This window comes from Colletotrichum godetiae (assembly GCF_030913485.1).
Source record: "Colletotrichum godetiae strain CBS 193.32 chromosome Unknown BDP55scaffold_53, whole genome shotgun sequence".
Lineage (NCBI taxonomy): Eukaryota > Fungi > Ascomycota > Sordariomycetes > Glomerellales > Glomerellaceae > Colletotrichum > Colletotrichum godetiae.
The window spans coordinates 51,171-70,932 of record NW_026851301.1 but is presented as its reverse complement, the minus strand read 5'-3'; the positions used below and the strand labels follow the sequence as shown (position 1 = coordinate 70,932).

Below are 19,762 nucleotides of genomic sequence, written 5' to 3'. Positions count from 1 at the left end.
CAAGGTTACTGATACTCGGATTGTTCAACCCCCCCAAGACACGCAACACCGTCCGTACTTGAAGACTTGATCAAAGAGTTTCAAGATGTGATGAAGAAGCCATCGTAATGAAGAAGTAATAGATTTTGGCCACGAGCTTTGCCAGGCCCAAGGAGATGATATCATGCTCTGCTCCTTTTTTCTCATGAATGACTCGAATGCGTATGCTCACGAATCTCCACCGACTTATTCCCCGAGCCTGTCCCCCTCGACTCAAACATCGTCAACCCATGCTCCTCAATATCACCATCCTCCCTCTGCTCCGTCCCAAACGACCGATTCTTCCTCCTCTTCATCCCTGAGCTCCCAATCGTCTGAATCGAACTATGCACCTTTGGCGTCTTGTCCTTGCCACCACCCGTAAACAACCTCCTCAGCGTCGGCGCACACCCGCACACGATCGCCAAATTCGCCTCGAGCGCGGTCCACACCCAGATATTGAACCCGTCCCACGTCAGGTCGTACGACGGGTCTTCGACGTAGAGGATCTCGACATGAATCACCCAGTACGTCCGCATGATGCCCGCGATGACTACGATGGTGCCGAGGCCGAAGAGCACGATGAGGCTGATGCGTTGGGAGAGTGGCATTTGTAGGCGGAAGAGGGTCGGCATCGGGAGGAGGTAGACGGCGACGTCGGTGAGGACATTTGTGATGCCTTGGCCTGCGAGAGGCGGCCATTCGGGGATGCAGTTGCCCCAGTCGGCGAAGAGGGTCCAGTAGTGCCATATCGGCCTGTGGTTAGACAGATGTCAGTCAGGCTTCTATTGCTTCCAAAGGTCCAGAGTGAGAGCGTGGCTTACATGCACTGCGTCCAGAGCACAATGAGAAAGACCCAGGTGAGGGTGAAGACGAGACCACCCGTCACCCAAGTAAGCCGTTGAAACCAAGTCCCCGGTGCCGCGAGCCTCAGGTAGCTAGCAAGAATCGAGAGCTTTGACAGGCCGGAAGCGAAGAGGAAGAGCGTCTGCGCAGCCATGGAGATCTACCATGCATCAGCCATTAGAGTTGCGCCTCTAAAGTCAAGATCACGCCAAGTAGAACGTACCTGTCGGCTTTGCTTGATCAATGACAGTGGTACATCCCACACGTGCAGGTTCCAACCGTATAACTCAGTGGCTAATCGCAAAGTGTTAGCCCAATGGTTCCTTGTTGCCTGTTGCACACTGTTGAGCCTTGAAGAGTAATCCGTACCGAGAATGACGCAAATCGTGACGCCAATGCAGAATATCATGCCGGCGACCATGAGCCAGTCATCCCACCACGTCTGCCGAATCTTGAAGATCCTGATATACATCCGCAGGCAGAGACATATCATGGCGATGCCCAGAAACACCATCTCAATGATGAGAAGCCCCGGCCCCCGGTTCTCCGGGTTGATGTAGTTTGGCCGCGGCCACTTGATGAGCACATCGATGGGCGGGATCCTCATCGTAATAGGCTTCCCGATTCTCGTCTCCGGCGTTTTTCCTGGGCGATTCGGATACTGTCGTCGAGAGACACAGGAGGTTTCCAGAAACCTTACCCTCGGCCGTAACTTTGGAGCGCCGTTGAGGATCAGTTGGCGATTAGTATTCCTGAGTCCAAGGTTCTACGCGGGAGGTGGCCATGACCGATACTATTAACCCCCCTCGCCAAGCAAAGACGTAGCGCCATTCTTCATCGTCACATCGCTTGGAGAAATGTTGTTGCTTTTTTCTTTTTAGGGGCACACCTTTCAGTTCCCTAGCGCAGTAACGCCATGGAGCGGCTCCGCGAACATGGTCTCAAAGGAAAGGTGTCTCAGACAGCCGAATGCATCTTCCCAAAGACGCGACGGAATCAGCACTAGGCAGCTCGAACCATGTGTTTGGGGAGCGCCACACATGGCGTCGCGCATCCTCCAGAAACGAAGATCATGCAATCATAGGGACTAGCTCTCGATGTGACTGCCCAGTTGCCATTCTTTCTCAATCTAGGCATGTGCTTAGACCACATCTAGAATCCGCGGCAACATTCAACTACCAAAAGAATGACTACAAGGCGGCCGCTGACGTGCGACCCGGACAAATGGCACGCTTCGTCTTCCTTTCCTAACCAGCGGGCTAGCCTCGAGGCTTTTCTTGTCTCGGTTCCAAAACACTGGAATAAAGCAGCCATCCTTTGATTGTTGTACGTAATGGACTGCCTCAATCAAAACTGTTGATGTCCAGGTGCTCCCGTACTCTCCAGAATCGGATCACCTCCTCGCCCGCGTGGCAGCCCTGCCAGGAACAGTCTAATGACAGACACTCTCTGTCCCGGCTCCCGACTCCCGTGTGCCCCAACCTCGATGAGGTCCCCGCGCGCGTGAGGAGAAAAAAAGAGAGAGGAGGCACAGACAAAGATCATCGTGTGATGACTTGCAGCTCGGACGTCTAGGTCCAGACTATTGAAAGCTAGCGCGCTCGCCTTATTGGCAGCCCTAAAGCCTCGTGCCTGGTCGAAGATCATTCTCTAGCAGTCTTTTGTTCCATCCATGGAAATAGCAATCTACGATGTCCATTCCCGTTCATGACTAGGGAAGCGGGGGAAAGTCTCGATGATCTGGAGTTCGAATTTGTGTACAGCTTGGTCAGGAGGCTTCGAAAGGGACCATGTCGTGGCCGATGAGTTCGTTGCTGTCTGTCACGCTTCTGCAGCGTGAGATGTGGTCTGAACAGAGTCTTCACCCACGAAACCTCCAAGGCTTGAGCGGAAGCAGAAATTCTAGACTTTGGAGAAATTCTGCTCCTTTTCTTGGGAACTCGACTGCGTATCCGGTTCCCCGGCCTACTCTCGGGATCTGAATTTGGAACGGCTTTGATTCCGGCATGTCGGGTCCACCGTCTAGCAAAGTAGCTCGCTCCTGGATCGAAAATTTAAAATGAGCTAATCGTCCCAGTTGGATCTTTGCGGCGACGCCACATTCCCAGTGGGCCGGCAGGCAGAGAATCAGCAAGTTCGACGTAGGTACGGAGTAGTGTACCGATACCAATTACCCCAGCCTAACCCAGAAGGCCCAAGAGCGCTCTCCCCTTTAACTGGCCCAAGTCCGCTTGACCGATAGTGGGAAAGCAGAAGATGCAGGTAGCATCTATGACTCCTGTCTGGAATCGTCGAGCCTCAGGGGACACATTCAATCCATGGGGATGTAGACACCTTGTATCCGTACGTGTCTATCAGAAGCTTGACGTGAAGTACCGGCGGATCATGACCGGGCTTGGGCTCGGCGCCGGCTCCCAAAAGCCGGTCCCACGCTTCGGAGCCTCCTCCGAATGCCAGGGAGGAGTTTTTCCGCTTCCCAGGTGAGCACCGCAAACATATTGCTTACTTACTACCTTTCTTAACGATTATATACTTTGTGTCCCGGAGAAGAATTCTAGAAGCTGCAGATAGTATTTGTTAGGCTAACACTACTTTAAGTAATCTAGACTAGATTTAACTCATTGAAAATACGTTATGCTATGATCCCCAACATTTGACATGATCTTCAGCTTAGCTCCACTAGCCAGTCTTTTTGGTGATTGCCTCGTTGTACTGCTTGGCTGCATTCTTGATACCGCCGAAGAAGTCCTTGTAGCTCTTCTTGATTGTGCCATTCAATTCATCCACCAACTTCTTTGTCTGCTCCACCACTTCAATAATGTCGAGGATTTGCAGAACGGCGTCGGCCACGGATGCAATCACTGCAATTCCAGCAAAGAATTTGCCCCAGCAATCCATCATCTTAAACACGCTTGTTTCCTTGTCTGCACCCACAAATTCTGCTATATCATTGTACTGAGCAAGCCTCTTCGTAGCGACTTTCATTCTGTTGGCCATGATGCCGATGGAGCTGATGCGGACGATGGTCAGTGCCGTGCTGCCGCCGAATGTGAAGCCCTTTGATGGAATCGAGGTATTTCTTCAGATCATCGTCCGACTTTGAGCTCATGTTCAAATTGTCTAGAGCATCGTAGACGTCGGTAATTTCTTTGCTATCGAAAAGCTTACGTGCCGAGTTCGCATACTGTTTGAAAGTAGCGACATCGAGCTTGCCGCCAGACATTTCGATCTGTGCCATGAACTGCAAGAGGATCGAGCGACATGTCTGTCCGGTCATGCCTGTTGCCTGTTGGGCTGCCACGATTTTGTTGTTCGCCTTGTAAGCGGTGATGTACCGAGAGACTGTGGGACCGACAAGGGTCGCAATATCGTCGTCGACAGTCGTCATCTTCTTGTTAAGGTTCGTCGACTTTCTAGAAATGTCGACTTTCATGATTACGGCCGCAGCCTCAAAGGCAGCAAATGCAACCATACCAAGGCCGAAAGACCAGATAGAAGCCACGGCGGCAGCATCCGCACTGATCTGGACCGCATCTGCGGCTATGGTCTGGTCACGCACTTCGGTCGCCAAGCCTACCAGCATGTTGAACTCTTTGTCGATAGCTGTGTCGGGGTCGAAATCGCCTAGCGACACGAAGAAGTCGTGCTCATTGATCAATGATTGGATGTCCGCGTTCGATCCTCCAGTCCATCCGGACATGTAGTTCAAGAAAGCAAACAAATCAGTACTCATGTCGACGGCTTGGGATCAGAGTAATAATCTTAGGTAAGATGGATTGATGCAGTAAAAAGGATGTGGAGAATTGCTGGAGCGAGTCGCTGTTCTCGTGGCTTACCTGGCCACCTTGTATATCCTGCGTCTTGAACCAGGCAGTAGAGGCACCAGATGCGTTTAGGTGACTGCTTCGCGACACGAAGTGCCTGGAGATCTGGCTGCTCCGCATATCAGCTTTCGCATTGGCTTGAGATAGCTCACGCTGCAAATGATTATTGTACGGGTTGCGGGAACGGCTTCAATTCAGATCGACCTTTGGCGGCGACACCACGTTCCCAGTGGGCCGCTCACTCTCCCTTTGGAACTTGACACCATAAAGTTAAGAATGGTACCTGCATTCTTGGCTTTCCCGCGGTCGGTTAAAGCTCAAGGGGAACTCGGCAAGTCCGAGCGCGGGCAGTCAGGATCAATGGACATTCTGTACCCGACGTCCATGTCAAAAGCTTGACTCGGAAGGCGACAGATCAAGATCGGGCTGAGCATCGGCTCCGGCCCCGAAAAATCGGCCCCACGCTTCGGAGCACCTTCCGAACGTCGTCGGAGGAGGCTTGTTTCTCTACCTTGCCTAGGCGAGCACGAACTTTGCGCTGCACAGCATCCGGCGGCATTATGTGGGATACTGGATACTTACTCTTCAAACTTGGTGGTCACCCAACCGATACAGTGCGACTGTTTATCATTGTTCCACCAAGCCCTATGTTCAATTACCCCTCAATGTTGGAGTGAAGTATCCGTACAATGAATCAAAAACATGTGTGGCAGTTGCGATGAGCACATGTTTAACATCTCTGTGTACCGGGATGAGCAAACAGAGAGAGTGAGACACAAACAAGCCAATCATGTTGGACAGATATGGAATTTCATCCCCACAAACCTTGAGCGACTTAATCGGGCACTTCTCGGCATCCCACCTGCAACCTGCCTCCTCACCTATGTTCAACGCCTGCCTAGAGTGACGATATCCTCACAACGGCTGATATCTTTGATATTCTTTTCTCTCCCAGTCTCACATCCCGTCTACTGGTACTGAGTACCTCAAACATGCCGGCAAGTTCTTCCTACGGCGCTCATCTTCTAGAATTGGGCCCCCGCAATGCTAACACAAACTCGCTCACGCAGCTCTACAGTCAAGTCGTCCTCTTTGGAGACTCGCTCTTCCAATTATCCTCTACGCCTCAAGATGGCTTCTCTTTCCAAGCCGCCCTTCAAGACCGTAAGATGGTCCTTTCATAGTTCATAGTTCCTCTTTCAAGGTGACAAGTAGTTCAAGGCTGAGCAAATAACGGGCAGACTGTATGAGACGTCTCGACGTCATCAACAGAGGATTCTCAGGCTACAACACGACCGACGCCCTAGGAGTTCTTCCAGACCTCTTCCCGCCTCCTTCAGCAACGACGCCCAAGATTGACTACATCGTGCGTACAACTGGCTACTGAAACTCCCACCGATATCTACCAGCGATGTTGACTTCATATACAGTTAGTCCTGCTCGGCGCCAACGACGCCTGCCTCCCTATCCCCACAAACAGCCAGCAAGTGCCCCTGGAACAATACAAGCAGAACCTCAGAGATATCCTCACCCACCCCACCATACGCGCCCACAACCCCAAGATCCTGCTCGTGAGCCCCCCTCCCCTCGACGAGATCCGCATGCTCGAGCGCGATCTCGAAAAGGGCCACGGACAGGCGTCCCGCAGCGCGGCCGTCAGCAAGACGTACTCGGACGCGGCGCTCAGCATCGCGGCCGAGGTTCCAGGTGTCGTGCCGATTGACCTCCACGAGGCCGTCATGCGGCGGGCCGAGTCCATGACGATTGGGTCTAGTCGAAGTAGTCTTCCGCTGGGGCATCCCGGGGGTGAGAGGGGCGGATTGGAAGTGTTGATCCCGGATGGGCTGCATTTGGGGGGTGAAGGGTACAGAGTGCTGTTTGAGTTGGTGAAGCCTCACATTGGGCCGTTTGATCAGTCGAGAGAGGATTACCGGTATCCGGATTGGAAGATTCTTAACCCTGGTAGTCTTGGTTGAAGTGATACAGGGACGCAAAAGGTGCTTCAGAAGGCTCTCCGTGTGGAATTCTTTCTGAGGGTTTAAATATCAAGACTTTATGATTAGACAAAGAAAAGTTCGGCTTGGAATACTCTTGTACCGCACCTAGCGAACCCCTCATGTGACACTTCAACATGAGATCCCCTCGGCCATTTAGACCTGGTCGGTCATTCTTGCTCAAAGAACATATCGGAACATGGGCTACACACAGTTAGCATATCACTCAATAACCGACTCCGAATACCAGGCACACTCACGTTAGCTTTATCCGTCACATCCTCGAACCCAAGCACCTCGCCCTCCCGTTGCATCTCCTTCACTTCCTCCTCAGACTTACCCTCCAGCATCCGATCGCGCTTCTTATTCTCCAAGACATAGATGAACCGCAGAATCTGGTTCAAGACCAGGTTGAGAATAAACCCGCACAGCATGGCCACGATACCGCTGTGATATGCCGGCGCCTCGGTGCTCTTGAAGAACTGCGGGCCGGCAATCTGCCCGACGCAGTAGCACACGAAAACCCAGCCCGAGGCGACGGAGCGCTTCGTGCTGCCGGCGATGTTGGTCGAGAGCAGACCAAGGATGACCATGAAGCCGACGGGGTAGGAGCCCAGCAGCCAGACGCCGACGAGGCGGCCCCATTTGTTGTCTGCGTGGAGTTGGTTGATGAGGCAGGTTCCGATGATCTAGCTCTCACGTTAGCGAAGTCGTCCATCCTGCGAGACTGATGACAACATACCGGCGGGATCATGGCAACGGTACCGACGTGCAACCTAGAACTCTTAATCTTGCTGCTCAAGAGACCGGCCCCCAGCTGCGTGACAACCTGCACAGTAGAAAGCGGCAAGTTCATAAGCGTCGTGTTAAGCGGACTGAACCCAAGCCCCTGAATAATCAACGACCCGAACGCCAATCCACCCGATGCAATCGCATTAACAAACGAAATCAAACCCAAGATGATGACGGCCGGGTCCCTCGCCGCCTCAAGCACCTGCGCTTTAACAAACGTCCTGCTCCGGCCCGTACCAGTCTGATTCTCCGCCACGCGCTGCACAGCCACGACCCTCTCCCTCTCCGTCAACCACGTCACCTTGGCCGGCCCATCCGGCACGAAAATCGTAAAGATAACGCCCCAGATGACGGTGATGGCGCCCAGAATCAGAAAGATGTACTTCCACGGCGACAGCGAGCCCGTAATATGCCCGATGCCGTATGCGAGCAACGTCCCGACAAAGCTCCCGACGCCAAGGAACGACACCCACAGCGCCGAGCGACCAGCCTGTTCCTGTCGCGTCCACCACATCCCCGTGACGGCCACGAACCCAGGCGAAATCGTCGCCTCCGTCACGCCCAGCAGGAACCTCACGGATGCCAGCCCCGCAAAGGAACTACACGCCGCGGTGGTCATGAGAATCATACCCCACAGCACGATATTCACGCCCAGAAACTTGGCCACGGGGAACCGCTGCAGGACGGCGACGCCGGGGTACTCTGCTACGAGGTAGCCAAAGTAGAAGATGGAGCTGGCCCAGCTGTACTGCTGCCCGACGAGCTTGTTGTCCTTGATGATGCCGTAGACGGAGCTGTACCCCAACGAAGTCTTGTCGATGAATTGGAGGGCGTAGGTGATGCAGAGGAAGGGGAGGATGCGGCGGTCGAGTTTGGTGAGGATAGAGCGGGATTCGGAGGCGTCGAGCGGCGCGGAGGTGAGGGCTGAGGCGGCGAGGGCGCCGGTTTCGTCGGTGATGTGGTGTTTTTGGGAGACGGGGTCGTCTTCGAGGGGGGAGGGGCCGGTGGTGGAGGGGAGAATGTCCGTGTGGACCCGCTTCTCCGGGTCGGAGCCCGGGTTTTCGGTGGGTGTCATTTCGGAGTAAGGTGAGAGGGTTGTTGGAAAACTGGAGTGAACTTGTGGGTTTACCGAGTCCCAGGTTCTTGGGTTCGTCTTAATTTCCTAGCACGAGGATCCGGAAAAGAAAGTTTTCTCACCCTCTTGAGGCTGTTGGGAGCCATCGACTTCTTTTATCAATGGAACGTTGAAGTGAAGGCCCGCGGGCTGGAGTCATTGGAGCGTGTGGGTCTCGTTCATCGGAGTAGATCCGACCATCGGCAATTCCACGTTTTTTCCTCAATGGTCTTATCTCGCTCGGGTGATTTCTTCCACTCACCAGCCCCTCTTCCACTTAGTAACATGCCGGCGGCAAAATAGGTGCAGAATGGTTCGTGTATCTGGTAACATGGATATGGCCTCGTCGGACTTTGATCGCCCCTTCGTAAGGTAACCTGAGAGTCAGTATGACTGACCTCTTTGAAGTGGGACGTTGGTTCGCCAGCACGCTGGGTCACACTCACTTGACTTATAAGGTGCCTTGTAAAATGGCATTTGCCTAATGAGATACAAGATGCTCGCCTTTGCCAACCCCGTCTTCATCTGTGTCTGAAACTGTTCGATGTGTTCATGATATTTCCCCCCCTCGGAAAACCTGAACTATCCGCATCCAAGCGCAACCGGCGCGCACAACGAATACGGGGACCAAGACGGCCGATAACACCGGGTCGATAAGAACAAGGGTCCGGATGACGGGTAGCTATCTCCTGCGGGGAACAGCCGGTCTCACCCCTCCACTTCCAAACTCCAATCCGTCGCCGCCTTTGGAGGACGCATACCACCGGCCTGCACAACGATGCATAATCCCTCCCAAAAAAGGAAGCTCGCAAGAGAACAACACTGGTGAGCACTGAGCCATGAGCATTAGACGGCCAAGCGCCTTGGCAATCTCGTTGGTCTTGTCAGCCTCATCTCAAGAGGACTGCGTGTCTTTATCGTCGTCTTCATCCAACATCACTCACATCTGCCGACTATTCAGCGCATCATCTCACACACAAAGGTGACTTCAAGCCATCTCTCCAGCAGGTTCATCATCGTGTGTATCTAACCACCTATATCAGACCCCCACCACAACAAAAATGGCCAAGCAAACATCAACACCAGTCGCCTCGCCCGCCGCAGGCGCGAAAGAAGACGAGACGCCGTCAGACCCGCAGCAGCAGCAGCAGGTAGCGGAAACATCACCAGCGGAGAGGATACTAGCGCTCCTCATGCCCCCTGCCTGGGCGCGCCGCCTCATCTTCGTCGTTCTCATCTTCTACATCACGCCGTTCCTGCTCACGCACTGGATCGAGACATCGACGAAGCTGATTAGGATGATACGGGCGTTGACCGGCCAGAGGTGATTGTTCATTACGTGGAATCAAGAGTGATGGATGTTTGGGGGGGGGGGGGGGGAGGGGGGCTGGTCTCGGGGCGGGTTGAAGAGCTCTGCGGTTAGCAAGATGCTACTCACTCCTTCCGCTTCAAAGGAGAGAGTGAAACTTTGGGATCTTGAGATGAAGTTATCGGAACAGGCGGTTAAAAAAAATTGTATACTCAATAGCAAAAGGACTGTCTAATAATGAACTTATCAGAAGAGCGCAACCCGCGTCCAAAGCTACAAGAGAGAACCGCACAATCATAGCGACCCTCGGCCGTCTCAGGCATACAGTCAAGCCGAGCTTACCAAACACATTGGAACCAGCGGAACATCCATTATTGAGCGGATTTGGTTTTCTATAGCGACAGCTTCAATACCCAAGACTTTGCGAAAACTTCAGCGCGATCATTCTAATCTCCCGTCCTAAGAAAAAAAGATGCGCTGATTTATGCACAATCCAAATTGAAGCCAAGCATAACGCAGCGAATGCGCTAGCCGGAACGGGCAACAAGCATCGCATGGCACCCGCGGCCTCGGTACAGTTCCCTCGCAGATAACATGAACCACAACCCGGCCGGTGGTCGGAGACACGCCACCGCTCGGAACCGTCTCTTCAGACGACCTTCATCCAATCTCATCGGGAACAGTGCAGGTTCACCCAACTACATCACCTCTCCCTTCAATCATCTCTTGAATTAACCTTAGACTCGTCATCAACTCAACTCACATCAATCTCTCTCACAATGGACACCCCAGAAGATGACTTCGTCCTCGTCTCCCACGCAGACACCCACCCCACATGCACATCAACCTCACCGTGCTCGCTAACCTCAACCACTCCATCATCCGCATCAGTCCCCTCACCACCACCACCCTTCCTCGACGAAATCTCCTCCATCGTAACAGACCTCGCTGACGCACTATGGCCCGTCAACAAAACCATCCACGATAACCCGGAACTCGGCTACCGCGAGTTCATCGCCCACGACACCCTCGTCGCCCTCATGCGCACCCAGCCAGGATGGAAAGTCACTCCCGCAGCCTACGGCATGAAAACGGCCTGGGTTGCCGTCTGGGAAAGCGGGAAGAAAGGACCGGTTGTGTCGTTTAATGCTGAGATGGGTGAGATCTCTCCTCCTCCCCTTCCTCCTCCTTCTCAACTAAAAATCACCACAGACTGCCTCCCAGGAATAGGCCACGCCTGCGGCCACAACCTAATAGCAACCGCCTCTCTAACAGCAGCCCTCGCAACCTCAAACCTCCTCGCCCGCCACGCCCTCCCCGGGAAACTCATCCTCTACGGAACTCCCGCAGAAGAAGGCGGCGGCGGCAAAATCGCCCTCCTCAAAGCCGGCGCCTACAGCCCCTCCACCTGCCCCGGCAGCACCCCCTCCCGCCCGCCAGACATCAATCTCATCTCCCATCCGGGCATCGTCCCCTCCACGGCCCTCATGCGCACCTCAGCCTACACCTCCCTCAAGCTCGAGTACTTTGGCCGCGAGGCCCACGCGGCAGCGAACCCCTGGCTCGGGATCAACGCGCTCGACGCGCTCGTGGTGGCGTATACCTCCCTCTCGGTGCTTCGACAGCAGACGAAACCCGGGGACGTGATCCAGTGTAATATCTCGGATGGCGGTGCGAGGCCGAATATCATCCACGCCTATACGGCTGCGAATTTCGTGGTGCGGGCTGATACGCAGCCGCGGTTATCGGAGCTGTTGAAGAAAGTAGAAAAATGCTTCGCTGCGGGTGCCGAGGCCACGGGGGCGACGTTCAAGGTTACATTTACGGGGGCGTATAAAGACCATGTTCCGAACCGCGTGCTGGGTCGTTCGTATACGCGGTACTTTAACGCGCTCCTGGCATCCGGGGGTGCCGGTGATGGAGACGACAGAGGGGAGAATGACGCACCGATACCGACGGACGAGGACGTGGATGAGATCCGCGGGCGGACGATGGCGAGTACGGACCAGGGGGATATCAGCTACGCCTTGCCCTCCCTCAGCGTCGGCTTTGCGATTCCTGCCGGGGAGGGGGGCCAAGGGCCGCATAACCCCGAGTTTGCAAAGGCGGCGGGGACGAGGGTTGCGTTTGAGAGGAGTTTGAGGGCTGGGAAGGGGTTGGCTGGTGTTGCTGTTGATGTTTTGACGAAGGAGGGGATGGTGGGGGAGGTGAAGGATGCTTGGAGGCGGGATATGGGGATGTGATGGGGATGCTGGTGGTGGATAGGGGAAGGTAAGGTTGTAGGTTGGTAAGGGGTATACCTGATTCTGTGATATATGAGTCTGAGAAAACTGGTGACTTGAAGATATGCATGTAGGTAAAGAACGAACCTCTGAGTATTCACCTTGCTCAATATCGGATCGAATTACCATCCAGTCCTTATGTGTAACTTCACGTCCTCATGGCTCAACAGTAAGTAGTGGGCCAGATGGTCGAGGGGTCGAGAGGCCGAGGGCTGTAGAGACCATAGTTAGACCGTAACGTCTCCGGTCTACTTGGGGATTCATTTTTTGGAATACTCGATCAGTCCGTTCTTTTGGCCCTTTGATTTTCCGAGATGATGTCGAATCCTTTCGTAGGGAGAGACGGATGGGATACGTGAATAAGCGTGTAGAAATCATCCTCGTATCATGATGTACATACAAGCATATAGTACATAAATTTGTGTATGTGTTCTCACATGGCCTCTCACCTGTCTTCACGCAATCACGAGTTTAAAGCCTCCACACAAAGCATCAGAACATGTGTGTCTGATAACAAGGTAAAGAAGTCATGATTGTACAAGGTCCTAGAACATCCCAACCCGTAGGTATAATAATACTGATTGATACACGCCCAAAACTCCCCATCATAGTCAGACACCCCAATATCAAAACATGTCTCATAGCCCATCTCACTTCCTCCTCCTCCTCCATCCCTCTTGCTCTTGGGACCTGGATACCAGAAAGTTCAAACATCCTCGCGAGATGTCGGAACCTCTACATTCTCTTAGCACCCATCTCCTCCGCCCCAAACTCATCCCACTCCTCCCTCCCAATCCTTCTCGAAATCCACACCCCCAACCCAGTAACACCACAACTCGCCAAAAACCAACCCTCAAACCACCAATCCACAAAGCGCGGCTCCAGCGCGCCCGCCAACGCATCCCCCACCGCGCTCCCCATCTCCCGCGGCAAGTTACTGCGTAACAACAGCGCCGCACTGATAACATACACGGCCGTAATCTGCCCAATCATCAGAGCCAAGTTCGCCTGCGCCTGGTACAGCAGGCCTGGCATCCACTTGGAAAACAGGTGAAACGTCTGCAAGACACTATTCGCGCTCGCCGCGAGCATGACACCGCTCAACAAGAAACTAATCTGCCGCGCCCACGCAATCTGGTCCAGGGACGGGTCCCAGTGCCGCGCCAGCAGGCCGAGGAAGCGGTTAATCGGGTCCGAGGAGCTGAAGCTCGAGGAAGGGTAATACGCCCTCCGCAACGTCGCCAGCGTCGTCGCCAGGATCCGGTAGAGGCAGTATAGCGAAAAGACGTAGTGCGGGACAGCCAGCACTTTACCCAACGTCGTCGCCGCGCGCGCGTCCGCCGCCCGCCGCGAGCGCATCACGCCCAGCGAGGAATGCAGATTCGCCTCCATCGTCTCGAGACCCGTAATCTCCAGCCGTAGAGCGCGCATCTCCGCCTCGTCGCCGCCGCCCATGCCCCTCACGGCGCCGAGCATCTTCCCCATGAACCCGCCGCCGCCGCCGCCGCCGCCGCCGCCTCCGGCCCCGGAACTAGACGACCCGCCCGATTGCGCCTCCGCCGCCTTCCGCTCCAGCGCCTGAAGCCGATGTCGTTTCGTCAACAACATCTCGTTGGTGGCATCCAGCCCAGCCTCCTTCCTCGAAACATCCGCCTCCGTAACGGGCCTCTTTCTCCGTTCCGACACCGCGCCGAGGGTATGCCACGGACTCGAAACCGCCGCGAACCCGCTCAGCATCGCCATCAACGAGATCCCAATAACGCCAATCCTCTCCAAACAAGCCCTCAACACCCCTCCACCCGCCGTAGCCGTCTTGTCAAGCCCGACCAAGCCCCCCAAGCTCCAAAACGCAAACACCCACCCGCCAAACACGAGCATCTGCACACCCCACGCGAACCTCGGTATCCTCCCCTGCCCGTTCCGCTGGAACTTCCACCCAGCGCCCGAAACGACGCTCTGAATCTCCAGAAACGGTATAACGCCCACCAACAGCACAAGCAACGTCGGCACCGTAACCCTTAACCCAACCTCCCTCGCGCGCCTGCTCACCAGATCCGAAATCTCGCTCAGTATCAACTCGCCCAACACCGTCGCCAGTGCAATCGTGACGCTAAACACGGCCGCCGCGACGCGCCTCCTCGCGCTCTTTTGTCCGTGTTCGGCGTGGGCCTGGCGCAGGCTGGGCGGGGCGTGCGAGGGGAGATAGTGGTCCTCGCCATCGTGGGCGTCGTGAACCTTGGCGAGTTTGGGGAAGATGGTTTGGTTTGCGAAAGCGGCGACGGCGGCAAAGGTGAGGAGGAAGGGGAGGAGCGAGAAGAGGAGGCCGACGGTCGATGGAGCGTTGGGGTTTACAGCGGCACAAGCGGACTCGTCGCAGCTGGACCAAAACCAAGACATCTTGGGCGGCTGCTGCTGCTGCTTGACCGTGTCGATGGTGGGGGTGCAGCGTCTTTGTTTACGCGCGAGCAATGGGACATGTGCGATGTGTATCCGTAGTCGAGTAGAGCAAGATTCATCCTACGATTTCACAATTGTTGAGCAGGATTGAAGGCAGTTGTTACAAAACCGAAACAAAAGAAAGGTCCGGTGTCCTTTAGCGAGGAATCAGCAAGGCTGTCTCCGACATTGTTTGGTATGCGTTGGTTGGCTTCGGACAACCGTTACAGTGCGACGGCTGTGACGAGAAAAGAAGGGCGACATTGGATTCGTAACCTATGTGTCGGATTTTGGGCCTCAGCCACACGACAACCTGGCCTCGCTGTGTACCTACCTATCTACCTACCACGGGTACTAAGGTAAGCTCCGGCGACTGTTTTTTTAAGCTTCAGCCACATGTCTTTACGCCACACCTTGCACCTACCTACTGTACTTATGTACTACGTACTTTGGAACCGCAAAAGTCTGGAACTCTGGGAACCTCGCCCACCTTCATCAAGAGCCCCGCAAGATGTGACGGAGGGGCCAATGGACAACAGGCAAAGACTCACTCAACAGACGCCAAAATTACCCACCATCTTGCCCACCATCATTGTTCGTCCATCACCAGAAGAAGCTGTAGTGCAGCAGAAATCCGGCCAATTTCATCATTGCAGTCTTTTATGGGTATCAATCCACGGGCTCCTTGTAGAGAAGGAGGTTTTAATAACTACGCCGCGCACCTGGACAAACGTCCCTTGACTTCCCTTCGTCTACCCCCACACCAATTCTACGGGATATGTCGTCCCAGTAAACTAAACATGCCCACGCTATCGAACAAACGCCTTCTAAACCCACACATATACTGCCTCATAACCCTGCCTGTCCATTCGAAACCCTGTGGCTGCTGTATCAGCTGTTGCTGCTGTGTCGCGAGGCCTTGGACTCCTCGTCTTCGTCGTCATCTACTCCACTGGCACTAGAGTCCAAACTCGACTTCCTTTGCTTAAGCGCGGCCGCCTCGTTGGCCTCCATCTTATGGAGCTTATCCATTTGCGACGAGTTGATGAGTTGGTCGCCAGAGAATGTCTCAAATTCGTCCTCATCATCGTCATCCTCCTCATCGCTGTCACCCGCAGCACTCGGCGGTGCAGATGATCTATCCGTACCCGCACCTGCGCTACTCGTTTGCGTGAGATTGGATGGAGCCGATTGGTGTCTCGGGTGTAAAAGGGCATTCAGGTCGACTGGCTTGATAGTCGGGTCGAATGCCGCAGGCAATCCCAGCGCTTTGGCGACCTGGTGAGCCTCTTCGTCCGCCGTGTTGTGCACCTCCACCTCGTACATGCTGCTCCTCTCGCTGTCGGCCTCGTGCTTTCCGCCCGTCGCTGACAACATCCTGACATATGTCTGTCGTTCCGTATCGTTCTTTCTCTTATTCTTCTTCTTCTCCCGCTTCTCCGTCGGGCGGACGACGACGACAGGAACAGGCGAATACTGCAGACAGTATTTCGAAAAGGAATTGCGCGTGTTAACCAGGCCCTGGAGGCCGCCGAGCGACCTACCCCTCGTGCCAACGATGAGCATTGCAGGCTGGTGAATTTGGATCTGCCAGATGATAATGGTTAGCGTCTACTCCACTGCCGTCTCGCCAAGATATGCCGCGTCACGCTTCTACTCACCAGGCGCTGGAATGTCGCATGAAGCTTCCCACTCGCGTATTCCAGTACAACACTGATGGCCCGGTTCAGCCCGTTGCGCTTCAGGATGCCATCCATGACCTTCTTCGCCTCTTCCTGGTATATCTTGTTGGTTTCGGCGGCTCTCAATTCCTTTTCGATGACGCGCACGCAAACAACCTCATCTCCGTCGTCGACCAACTCGTCGAGCAGCCACTGCAACGCATAGTCGGAGTAAGCATGCTCGTCGACGCCGACCATGAAGGTGCGCGATCGTCGTTGCGCCTGATACCCCCGATGACGAACATTCAACGTCAGCGAGAGCGTGTTGTTCTTCGTCGCCTCGCCCAGCGGAAGGTTGTCGAATGCGACATGCGACTGGAACCTGTCAGGCACAGAGGGTTGAGTTAGTGTCGCCATTAGGCAACGTCGTTTCGAGCAATTGGTAAACAAAAAGGCGCAAAGGGGCGGATTGGACGATATGCGGTTAAGAAAACTTTCAGATTTGCGGATGGAGAGTGGAAAATGTGACGAGACCACTGGTCAGAGCCAAGAGGGGTGGGAATGAAAAAGGGAGGAGAGTTTGCGATTTGGTAAGAGGCAGCCGGGATTCAGGAAAAGAGGACTGAGCGGAAATGCGACAATGACAGCTGCTTTTCCTCAGGTCCTCTGCGGGGGAAACGTCACGGTTAGGTTGGGTTGCTCCAGGAGGTCCAGACTAAGGGTGGGCTGTGGAGGATGAGTCGATGAGCGCCCACCTCCGCCATTCCTCCTTCTCTTTGTGAACCCCAAAGAGCACCACCTGCCTGGCGCATGCACCGTAAAGAAAGAGCCACAGGCGCTGAGGCAGGTGCATGTAGCGGGGTAGTGGGGTAGCGACGAGCGATCCTGGCGAATTACAGTAACCAGTGCGTCATCCGTAACCGGCAAGGTCGCTCTGTCAGTGAGGTGTGTCGTGTGATGTCTTGACGGAAGATTGCAACCCAATGAGTAAGGCCCTTGAAGGTATGGGCCGAGACGTGACACGGAGCCAGAGTAAACACAAATATCTGCTTGAGTTGCCATGGGACACTCGAAAAGTTCGTCTGACCAAAAGACTGAAGTACTCGGGGTATGCCTGTTGGTGAAAAGTAGGGCTCCTTTCCAGGGACGGCGGCGGGATTACTCGGAAACTGGAAAAAATGGGGTGCCGTGACAGAAACGAGGCCGCCGCTGGCCGACTGGTCCGACCCCGCCATCCCGATCGTGACGCTGGAATCGGCGCCCGGAGAAGGCTTCCTCGGTAGAGATAGCAATGCCTATGCATCCTAGGCGTGAACGGTCTCTGAGACGGAAGCTGAGAAGCCGAGTGGGTACCAAGACGGCTGCGGCCGACGAATCGTCAATCCACGGGAGAGCAAAGCGACCGGATCTGCGGCATGGGTGCGGAGAAGGTGGCCGTGGGATTGACCTCTTGATCCGAGGCTTCCGGGCTAGTGGAGGACTGCAGAATCGACGCATGTAAGGCAAAACCAACGGCAGCATATAAGTAAGGTGAACCCGAAGCCACACTGCATCTGATCCAGTTATATCTGCCACTGACGTACTTACGCCGGTTTGACCCAGATGCTACAGCTCCCACGATGTCACATACACACACCGAATCACAAGGCCACATGACCAGAACTGCTACTTGCAGACGCTTCATGGTAAAAGAGCCATAAAGACGGGGCAAATAAATCGCCAAAACATGAGAACGGGACATGGTGCGCTTACCTTTCGGGTGGTGGCGATGAAGCCCTGATACGCTCCTTATTCGTCTTCTTCTGGTTGCCCTGAGGCAGCGACGGGTTCCGCGGCGGTGCAAAGCTCAGCGAGGCTATCGATGATCCTCTCGGCCTTCCTCCATACGACTCGGTCCGTGATGACTCAGCAGAGAAGCTCCCTGTTGCGCTTTCGAGGGGAGAAGGACTTGCGAAGCTTGAAAGTGTGGTCGCACGGCTCAATGGCTCTGCATCGTTGGTCTTGGTCTCCTCGTCTTTCCTCTGCGACTGCGACTGCGATTGCGCCTGCGAAGAAGACTCGATGGAGAAGTAGTCCGTTTTTGTCTGGTCAGAGGACTGCATCGGAGACTTAGGCGAGACGTCGGAATCGGGACTCTGGACGTTGAGCATCGAACGTGGGCTTGGGCCAGACATGGTGTGCCGACGTTCTGCCGCCGCCGCCGCCGTCGCCGTCGTCGTCGTCTTGGGCTCCCACTGAAGATCTGGGAAGGAAATTTTCGGTGACGATGGTGAGGAGCTAACCTTGCTGTTCTTCTTTTTCTTCTTGGTGCTCTGCGGAAGCAAGAATACGCTACGCCAATTTTCTGATGATTTCATTGAAGGCTGTACAGCTGCTGTGGAATCAATGTCAGCATGAGCGCAGCGGCAAAGCAGTCGTCCCGGCGGGGTGAAGAATCAGGCAGATGCACTGGGTTGGACGGAGTCGCTCAAAGACCCGGATGGGTTGTGCGACGAGCTTGTCTTGGAAGGGACGAAAAAGCAACGTGTAGAAGATCAAGTGGTGATTTATGCCGAGGTGAGTGGCTGATGGTGGACTGACCACACCGTCTGAAAAGGGAAAGGGGCGTCTGTTGACTGATAGTTGGAACGTGGAGGTCGAACGGCGACTGTCAGGTCAGAGCGTCTCGTCGTCGGATATACGTAGAAAGGTGTGTACGCGTAGAAGGTGGGATGCGAAGGTGAGGGCGAAACCTTGTGGAAGGAAATCGGAGGAGCTCCTGTGCACGATAGGATGCGGTTCTCGGTGCGTTTGATGCTTAGTCGAGTATGAAGGTAATATGTCTCTTCGTCGGTCGTTTCTGAAAGCAGAAGGGGGATTGGCGGAAAGGCTCTTTCGACAAGAGAACAGGTATGTCTAGCAATGCCAAGGGGGGGATGTTTGCAGGCGCAAGTCGTGGTCTTTGAAGAGACAGAGCTCTCTCTTATGGCGAGGGGCACAGCGTAGGAGGCGGTTCCGCCAAGACTTGCGGGGCCTCACAAGGCACAGGAAAGCGCGAGGATGGTGTTGTTGTTGGATGGGAAGCCGAAGAACGGGGTGTGGCGTAGTGTAGACGGTAGCGCGGCGGTACGAGTCGAGGGTCGAGGGTCAAGAGTCTAAGTGATGACAGACCGGGTCGGTGAGCAGGTGATGTTGTTAGTCGACTGGGATGACAGCTGTTGCTGGTGCTGCTCAGGTGTGTGGGAACTGGGGCGGGAGAACGGCCGGGGCGACAGAGCTGAGAGCTTGGCTGGCGGGTGGTAGCAGAAGTCTAGCGAACACCGAGGAAGGACTTAATCTCGGTCTCTGGCTCTCTGGACACGACGACGGGCTTGATGTGAAGAGAGTGTACGGTACCTAACGGCAAGGTATCCGTGAGAAGTTGGAAGACCCGTTGCAGTCCAGGAGGCTGGATGCGGGGGTGGACAAAGTATATCTGTGAGACTGAGACTGGCGTGGAATGGGCAG

The 19,762-nt window shown here is 54.8% G+C and overlaps 9 protein-coding genes across 9 annotated transcripts; 3 read left to right on the top strand and 6 right to left on the bottom strand.

Moving 5' to 3' along the window:
* Positions 1–127: 127 nt before the first annotated feature.
* Positions 128–1,865, bottom strand: BDP55DRAFT_618946 (uncharacterized protein). Its single transcript, XM_060571303.1, has 4 exons — positions 1,234–1,865; positions 1,088–1,158; positions 843–1,024; positions 128–774 (listed from the first exon to the last, which is right to left on the bottom strand). The coding sequence occupies exons 1-4, from the start codon at positions 1,469–1,471 to the stop codon at positions 183–185; spliced, it is 1,083 nt and encodes a 360-aa protein (XP_060424814.1). The 5' UTR covers positions 1,472–1,865; the 3' UTR covers positions 128–182.
* Positions 1,866–3,434: 1,569 nt separating this feature from the next.
* Positions 3,435–4,595, bottom strand: BDP55DRAFT_677622 (uncharacterized protein). The gene has a single exon (XM_060575924.1). It carries the CDS (start codon positions 4,562–4,564, stop codon positions 3,812–3,814), a length of 753 nt encoding a protein of 250 aa, XP_060424813.1. The 5' UTR covers positions 4,565–4,595; the 3' UTR covers positions 3,435–3,811.
* An 823-nt stretch (positions 4,596–5,418) lies between these two features.
* BDP55DRAFT_324385 (SGNH hydrolase-type esterase domain-containing protein) lies at positions 5,419–6,932 on the top strand. The gene is made up of 4 exons (XM_060566797.1): positions 5,419–5,686; positions 5,759–5,852; positions 5,930–6,054; positions 6,119–6,932. Exons 1-4 carry the CDS (start codon positions 5,681–5,683, stop codon positions 6,662–6,664), a joined length of 771 nt encoding a protein of 256 aa, XP_060424812.1. The 5' UTR covers positions 5,419–5,680; the 3' UTR covers positions 6,665–6,932.
* Positions 6,701–8,909, bottom strand: BDP55DRAFT_324392 (major facilitator superfamily domain-containing protein). Its single transcript, XM_060566798.1, has 3 exons — positions 7,425–8,909; positions 6,943–7,371; positions 6,701–6,886 (listed from the first exon to the last, which is right to left on the bottom strand). The coding sequence occupies exons 1-3, from the start codon at positions 8,547–8,549 to the stop codon at positions 6,863–6,865; spliced, it is 1,578 nt and encodes a 525-aa protein (XP_060424811.1). The 5' UTR covers positions 8,550–8,909; the 3' UTR covers positions 6,701–6,862.
* A 255-nt stretch (positions 8,910–9,164) lies between these two features.
* BDP55DRAFT_677617 (uncharacterized protein) lies at positions 9,165–9,956 on the top strand. The gene is made up of 2 exons (XM_060575923.1): positions 9,165–9,570; positions 9,632–9,956. Exon 2 carries the CDS (start codon positions 9,650–9,652, stop codon positions 9,914–9,916), a length of 267 nt encoding a protein of 88 aa, XP_060424810.1. The 5' UTR covers positions 9,165–9,570; positions 9,632–9,649; the 3' UTR covers positions 9,917–9,956.
* Positions 9,957–10,393: 437 nt separating this feature from the next.
* BDP55DRAFT_677616 (uncharacterized protein) lies at positions 10,394–12,582 on the top strand. The gene is made up of 2 exons (XM_060575922.1): positions 10,394–11,055; positions 11,110–12,582. Exons 1-2 carry the CDS (start codon positions 10,677–10,679, stop codon positions 12,138–12,140), a joined length of 1,410 nt encoding a protein of 469 aa, XP_060424809.1. The 5' UTR covers positions 10,394–10,676; the 3' UTR covers positions 12,141–12,582.
* A 23-nt stretch (positions 12,583–12,605) lies between these two features.
* On the bottom strand, positions 12,606–14,674 carry BDP55DRAFT_324337 (Abscisic acid G-protein coupled receptor-domain-containing protein). Its single transcript, XM_060566796.1, has one exon. The coding sequence runs from the start codon at positions 14,574–14,576 to the stop codon at positions 12,915–12,917; it is 1,662 nt and encodes a 553-aa protein (XP_060424808.1). The 5' UTR covers positions 14,577–14,674; the 3' UTR covers positions 12,606–12,914.
* An 832-nt stretch (positions 14,675–15,506) lies between these two features.
* On the bottom strand, positions 15,507–16,693 carry BDP55DRAFT_561830 (universal stress protein family; the record flags this gene model as incomplete). The annotated part of the gene is made up of 2 exons (XM_060570104.1): positions 15,507–16,202; positions 16,277–16,693. The coding sequence occupies 2 exons, from the start codon at positions 16,691–16,693 to the stop codon at positions 15,507–15,509; spliced, it is 1,113 nt and encodes a 370-aa protein (XP_060424807.1).
* Positions 16,694–18,024: 1,331 nt separating this feature from the next.
* Positions 18,025–18,450, bottom strand: BDP55DRAFT_636359 (uncharacterized protein; the record flags this gene model as incomplete). Its single annotated transcript, XM_060572875.1, has 1 exon — positions 18,025–18,450. The coding sequence occupies one exon, from the start codon at positions 18,448–18,450 to the stop codon at positions 18,025–18,027; it is 426 nt and encodes a 141-aa protein (XP_060424806.1).
* Positions 18,451–19,762: the final 1,312 nt, after the last annotated feature.

What these genes read in the sequence shown, in the direction of transcription:
- BDP55DRAFT_324337 (XM_060566796.1), bottom strand. Translation starts at nt 14,576, where the DNA reads ATGTCTTGGTTTTGGTCCAGCTGCGACGAGTCCGCTTGTGCCGCTGTA.
- BDP55DRAFT_324385 (XM_060566797.1), top strand. An exon ending in CCAAGCCGCCCTTCAAGACC is followed by an intron (nt 5,853 to 5,929) that starts GTAAGATGGTCC and finishes AATAACGGGCAG; the next exon opens with ACTGTATGAGACGTCTCGAC. An exon ending in CGCCCAAGATTGACTACATC is followed by an intron (nt 6,055 to 6,118) that starts GTGCGTACAACT and finishes CTTCATATACAG; the next exon opens with TTAGTCCTGCTCGGCGCCAA.
- BDP55DRAFT_677617 (XM_060575923.1), top strand. Translation starts at nt 9,650, where the DNA reads ATGGCCAAGCAAACATCAACACCAGTCGCCTCGCCCGCCGCAGGCGCG.
- BDP55DRAFT_677622 (XM_060575924.1), bottom strand. Translation starts at nt 4,564, where the DNA reads ATGTCCGGATGGACTGGAGGATCGAACGCGGACATCCAATCATTGATC.
- BDP55DRAFT_618946 (XM_060571303.1), bottom strand. Translation starts at nt 1,471, where the DNA reads ATGAGGATCCCGCCCATCGATGTGCTCATCAAGTGGCCGCGGCCAAAC. An exon ending in TGATCAAGCAAAGCCGACAG is followed by an intron (nt 1,025 to 1,087) that starts GTACGTTCTACT and finishes GATGCATGGTAG; the next exon opens with ATCTCCATGGCTGCGCAGAC. An exon ending in GTGCTCTGGACGCAGTGCAT is followed by an intron (nt 775 to 842) that starts GTAAGCCACGCT and finishes GTCTAACCACAG; the next exon opens with GCCGATATGGCACTACTGGA.
- BDP55DRAFT_677616 (XM_060575922.1), top strand. Translation starts at nt 10,677, where the DNA reads ATGGACACCCCAGAAGATGACTTCGTCCTCGTCTCCCACGCAGACACC. An exon ending in GTCGTTTAATGCTGAGATGG is followed by an intron (nt 11,056 to 11,109) that starts GTGAGATCTCTC and finishes AAATCACCACAG; the next exon opens with ACTGCCTCCCAGGAATAGGC.
- BDP55DRAFT_324392 (XM_060566798.1), bottom strand. Translation starts at nt 8,549, where the DNA reads ATGACACCCACCGAAAACCCGGGCTCCGACCCGGAGAAGCGGGTCCAC. An exon ending in CCGTTGCCATGATCCCGCCG is followed by an intron (nt 7,372 to 7,424) that starts GTATGTTGTCAT and finishes CGTGAGAGCTAG; the next exon opens with ATCATCGGAACCTGCCTCAT. An exon ending in ATGTGACGGATAAAGCTAAC is followed by an intron (nt 6,887 to 6,942) that starts GTGAGTGTGCCT and finishes AACTGTGTGTAG; the next exon opens with CCCATGTTCCGATATGTTCT.